The sequence below is a fragment of the Oncorhynchus keta genome, chromosome 26 (genome assembly GCF_023373465.1).
Source record: "Oncorhynchus keta strain PuntledgeMale-10-30-2019 chromosome 26, Oket_V2, whole genome shotgun sequence".
In the NCBI taxonomy this organism is placed as follows: Eukaryota; Metazoa; Chordata; class Actinopteri; order Salmoniformes; family Salmonidae; genus Oncorhynchus; species Oncorhynchus keta.
Window position 1 is genome coordinate 27,550,649 of NC_068446.1, and position 6,143 is coordinate 27,556,791.

At 47.3% G+C, this 6,143-nt stretch overlaps 1 protein-coding gene across 2 annotated transcripts in view; it reads left to right on the forward strand.

The window, feature by feature from the left end:
• Positions 1-6,143, forward strand: part of LOC118359189 (metalloprotease TIKI2-like) — a 113,200-nt gene extending 107,057 nt beyond the window's left edge. The window contains exons 5-7 of one of the 2 annotated variants that reach the window (XM_052480479.1): positions 2,741-2,837; positions 4,656-4,916; positions 5,131-6,143. In XM_052480479.1, the coding sequence (XP_052336439.1) occupies positions 2,741-2,837; positions 4,656-4,916; positions 5,131-5,368 (596 nt within the window). In that variant the 3' untranslated portion in view covers positions 5,369-6,143. The remainder of the gene's footprint in view (positions 1-2,740; positions 2,838-4,655; positions 4,917-5,130) is intronic. The other variant, XM_052480480.1, reaches the window with a different exon arrangement.

Sequence of the window (6,143 nt, forward strand, 5' to 3'; positions counted from 1 at the left end):
GGTGGAGGGAAGGAGGGGTGCAAGTGAGGACAGGCGGTGTGAGTAATAAGGTGCTGACCCCACAAACCCCTCAGCCTGGGTGGCAACCAGATACACGCTACTATAGAGGAGAGAGGGATGGGGAGGGAGAGAGAAAGAAAAATATAGAGGAAAATAGATACAGAGAGATTAGGAGAGAGATAGAAAGAAAGAATGAGGGAGGGGGCATATTTTGGAAGGGAGAGATGGGAAGCTACTGTAGAAAAGTAATTAACTCTGGATTGAGGAGGAACTCCCTGGTAGGAGTGTGTTTGTAGCCCAGGATTTTCCAGTCTACCCTGACCAGTGGCACAACAGCAGGCAGGGCAGGGCAGGAAAGAGCTATTAGATCCATAAGAAGGCAGGACTTCTCTCTCATTAAGCCCATAATGGATTTGTTTTGGGTTTGCCCTATGAGCCGCCTGCCTCTCTTTTACTGCTTCTTAGCACCACTTTGTTTACAGTGATCTAAATCATCAGTGATCTAAATCCTCAGTGGTCTAAATCCTCAGTGGTCTAAATCATCAGTGTGGCCACCAAATAAACACACTGGCTGGCCGAGTAGGGCCACATACCGGACAGAGCCACAGAAGTCTGTTTACAGGGAGGAGGATCTACTTCTACTTTTAGAGGGATGTGTGTGGCTACTAAATGTGTGTGTTGGTGTGTGGTGCAGGTGTATTTGTTTGTTTGTGTATGGGTGTTTATTTGTGTAGATGTTTTGGGTGTGGGTGAGTGATTGAAGGTGTTTCACATTTGGTAACCTGGTTTGATTTCTTGGATGGTTTGTGAAAATTCTACAGAATATGTTTTGCTTTCATAAGACCTGAAAATAACCATTTCACGGGGGGATTTGCGCGGCACACACTCTACGTGGCGTTAGGAAGCTTGCCTGTTTACAACGGACTTAAAGTTCCACGCAACTTCCGCTGTCGTGTCACAATACCTGGTACTCTGGTCACAGATCTTGGAACCTTTACACACGCAGGTCCAGGATTCATTTTAGCCACAGGGTTCAGGTACCAAAGACGCCAGGCTCCGGATCATACAGGGGATACGTGACAGCGCCCTCACAAATCAAGAAAGAGAGAGGAACGCAAGATATCAGAAATGTATTTTCGACCTCCTCTAATGGTCTCTTGAGTCAGAAACAGTCTGACCACAGACAGTGAATACACACATTCACTCTGAGTGACAGGTCAGACCAGACAGACGGGAGGGTGCACTTGTCCCCCTGTAGCAGGCGTGTGTTCCTGGCTACAGTCCTGATCCCTGTGGCTGTTTGGTGTCTCGTTAGGGAGATGACCATACACACATATGCAGGCCCCTTCACACACACTTACACACTATCTAAAAGTGAGAAAATAAGACGTCAAACAGACAGCTTGACCTAACAGACTGGAATGACCTAACAGACTGGAATGACCTAACAGACTGGAATGACCTAACAGACTGGAATGACCTAACAGACTGGAATGACCTAACAGACTGGAATGACCTAACAGACTGGAATGACCTAACAGACTGGAATGACCTAACAGACTGGATGCACAGGACTTTTTTCACTGACGGTAAAAGGGCTTCATAGCTGAAATGAATGAAATATCTGCTTGACAAAGACATGGGGGTCATTGAATCTGCCATTCTGGGAGCAGCCTTCTGCTGTGGAGGGGGCAGGAGAGGATAGGAGAGAGGAAGAAAGGAGTAGAAAGGAGGAGTGGAGAGTAGAGGGAAGAGAGGAGAGGAGGGGTGAGGAGAAATAAGTCAAAGAGGAGAAAAGAGGAGAGGAGTAGTCTGGGCCCCTCAATAGGGTGTCTGTCCCCTCCTCTTCTCTCTTCTCTGGAGGGGCTTGGTGTGGTGGAGGGAGAGTGCTGTAATCTGGCCGTCTGATCTGACCGACACTCGGCGGTAGCCTCTCCTCCCTCCCCTGCCAATCCCCACGCAGTCTTTGAACTCCGCCGCCAAGAAAGTGTAGCGCCGCCTTTTCTCCCCTCAGGAATGATCAGAAAAATCATAATAATAAAATAGAGGTTTTGGAAAGCAGGCGAGCTAGGGCCCTTGAAGATTGCCAGCGTGCTGTTAATAAGCTGGGGGAGCGTGCTGGGGGGGGGTGATGTCAGAGAGCATTAGGCCGTATTACTGGGTTGAGTGACACCTGGGATTATTCACGGTAGGGAGGAATAAAACTGCTTTCATCAGTGTGTGGCTGGGACCTGTCTGTTTGATGTCAGAATGAAGGAATCAGAAAAAAACAAGGGGTTTGGGGAAGGGGGCCAGGAGCAGAGTGCACTACAATATGGGGTCAATAAGGGCCAGTACATAGGAACAAGTGCAGAGAAAGATCAAGGGTCAGTATATGTTAGGAACTAAGGATGGCCTGTCTGCCACCTTAAACAGTTGAACACATCGGACCAAATGTGGATCTCCAATTCATCTACCAATCATTCAGTGAGCTGTTGGCGTCTGACTACCGACATTTTCGTGATATTCTACATGTGAAATTGGTTTGCAGTCGGTTCACAAAGTACTCTCGGCAGGAACCCCTGTATTCCTGTCTCTTCAGACCTCTGTTTTAGACTAGAGACTATCTTGTAGCCTGTCATCATGACTAAGGAGAAGACATTTTCTGGACCACATGGCCTGATCAGGGAAAACTCTTGGCCCTGTCTATCATGTACAGCATTATTTGAGATGTGAACTGACCTGTTGTGTTTCCTGTTAGGTCACTTCCTGGGGAACCACAGTGTGTTGGACATCCTGAGACAGGAGGGCTACAAGGTGGTGCACGCACCATCACACTACCAGGAACCAATCACAGAGTGAGTACAGAGACACTCCCCACCCACACCGTAGGGCCACAACCAAAACACATGCACACACATTGACATGTGTATGGGCATTGGGCACTAATTCATATGAACATTCACAAACACACAATTTACCACGGAAGTTTGCGATACCACATCAACCGTATTCACTCCAGAGCAGAAACACATGACATGTACTAATTGACACCACATAGATGTGCTAAATGTAGCACACATGCTTCAGTACATGTAGTACACCTTTACAACCAGACCTCAACTATGTAGGAATCCTTTGATTCCCCCATCTCTCCCTCCCCCCGCCAACTGTGAAAGGTAGGCCAGCCCGCTCCCAGCAGCCCCTTGGCATGGCCACCTCACAGAAAGAGCCTCAACCATCTGCCTCCTGAAGAGGGGTGCTGCATCTCCTCATGGAAACCAGTCCCCAGTCTCCCCAGTGAACTTTCCCACCCCTGAACACCCCGCATGCTGGGACAGGCTCCCTATCACCCTGCAAGCAGCAGCAGCAGCAGGACCTGGGGGGTTGATCTAAGGCCCGTGCAGGTTGGGCCCATTAAAATAGCAGTGCTAATGGTTGCAGCACTCACTGGAACCAGGGTGAAAATGGACAAATGAGGAACAACAAGGGAAATCACATAAAGCAGAGCTACAGTAAAACATCTCCTCCATCCACTGCTTTTACAAACTCACTTCCTTCACTGCGAATTACAGCTGTAACAAAACCATGCCTCCCTGGCTCATACACAGAGCAGGCCCAGGCCCAGCCTCAGCCGAGCTGCGGGCCACAACACTTCTGCTTTAAAAACTGACTGATTGTGGTCGAAAAACACACAAAACTGCTCCAAACACTTTGTGCTCTCTGATATGAGCTGACAACAATACAATGTGGCAGGAAGCTTTTCCGGAGGTTATGAAGTGTAAACCTCAAAACTGGGCCTGCACCCAGAGGCATCATGTGTTTTCTGCTCAATAGAGAGATTATGACAAAAGGAACCAAAACAAAGTGACTCAGTGTAGAGTGGCTGTAGCCCACAGCAGCCAGCATCTGTAGACAGTGTAATACTGGCTAACACAGAGCTGAACAGTGTGTGGTCTGGATCTGGGGCCTCATTGGGAGGTCAAACCTCCAGGGTGTTTACTGACGGGAAAGCAATATGACCCTTCATATGCATAGTAGGCAGAAGTTGCGCCTAAACGTTAAGGTCAATTAGAGTGTTTTCTGATCCTAGATCTATGCCTACAGGCAACTACCGGTAATCAGATAGGGAAGGAAGTGGCATAAATGACAGGTAAGGAATGTGGATTAGTGTAGGACCAAGTTCCAATGCTTGTGAAATGTATCCTCCTTTCCTGCTCTCGTATGACGGTGTCGATCAAAGCAATGTAACGGAAAGCTTACTTTGCCCTATCTGACCGTGTTACATCCTTGACTACTTCAAGCAAATGAATATGGTAAGGATACATTTCTAAGGTATTGAGTTGTCAGGGTGGTCAGAGGGGTTACTCCCTTGTGGCAGATTTGGATACTCAGTAAACTCTTTACAAGCACAGAGGACATTGTGTCCCTGTTGGACGTTCAAAGCACTTTGGAGCCTATAGGTAGGCTGGAGAGAACCGTGGTGGTCAGGTCTCCTTAAACCACGCACCATTTCACATTCACACACAACCTCGAAGGAGAACCTCCCTAAAATATATTACATAACATAAATAAACTACTCACCAACATTATTCTGTTATCTTTCATCTATTCTAGTGATGAGGGAACATACATCCAGGTCTATATCACAATGTTCTAATATTTAATAAGCATAGTTCCCACAGAGAACCAACAGAAAGCCCCAGCGATGGGGGCTCCGATGCGGGTACAGTCTCTCCGTCTGACTGGGTGACCAGTCCCTCAGACCTGGATGATGGGCTGGAGGGGCTGGAGGATGAGGAGCTGCCCCACATGCTGTTGCCAGACAGCCTGAGCCAGCTGGAGGAGTTTGGGAGACACAAGCGCCCCCGGAAGGCCCACCGTGGTCACAGCCGCCCCCGCCTCTTCAGTGACCTGTGGGTCCGCATTGGTGACAGGTGAGAGGAGAACAAACACACACACTGTCTCTAGCTCTGTATTGAAACAATCCAATGGCAACAAAGAGTATCATAACATGAAGAGAAGCAGACAGTGTAACTGCACACTCATAGGACAGGATGAGCCCTCACACAGCGAGAGACAGTAACAAGATCTGTCAGAAACTACTGCAGTGTTCCAGTTAACCTGACTGATCTGGTTCTCACCCTCCAGCACCACACCTCCTCAGCCTAATGTGAGGATAACCAATGGCTACGTGACAGTGGAGCCCGCCCTCACCCACCAAGAGCAGCGCAGGAGGGCAGACCTCTACCCCTCCATGGAGGCCCCCAGCAAGGCTTCCCCCTCTGCCCTGCCCACCCCCAGCTCAGCCCAGCCCAACACTGGCACCACCGACTCTCTCACCTACCTGCTAACATTGCTTATCACTTACCTGCTGTTCACCTCCTGACCACACAGTGGAGCTCTCTCCACACACACTGTCTCCATACCTGAGTGAGCATTGTTATGTGCCATAATCCTAGAACATACAAAGATCTACATATAAAGATTCTGCAAACGGGAACTGGAGGTGGATATTAACTGCTATGGGCATGGAACATACATTACACAGATCATTAGAACATTTTCACATTCACAGGACATGGATATGAGGGTTGGGGACACCAGACCAGACCCGACCCGACCCGACCCGACCGACAGACAGACAGACAGGGACCTCTGAGACAGACCGGTCCGTCTTCAGGCTTCTGTGAAGGGAGATGCAACAGTCTGTGAAAAGTTATTTAAACTCACACTGTGTGGAATAAGCTTTTACACATGATAAAATGAATGAACGGTCTATCAGACATCTAATGAAAGATACTATATGGCATCTATATTATGAAGTTGTCAGTTGTAGAGGCTGAGTCTTTAAACCTCAAGAAAAAAATATGATAGAATAATGAGTATAGCACAAGGTCTGGAACTCTCAGAGGAGTCTAGAGAGGTGTCAAACCACCTTAAATTAAATATTATTATGAATAATATTGATATTAATGATATTAACAGCTATAACTGTAATAAGGTCTAATATCTAATAGACATAGGACGAGGCACACAGTGGAAGTTTTTGTAAATTGTGCATTTTGTTTATAAAAAAAAATGTGTATATTTATTATTTCTCTAAGAGTATATTTTATTGCATTTGATCATTACTGAAAAATAAACTTTTGGAAATTCCCTTA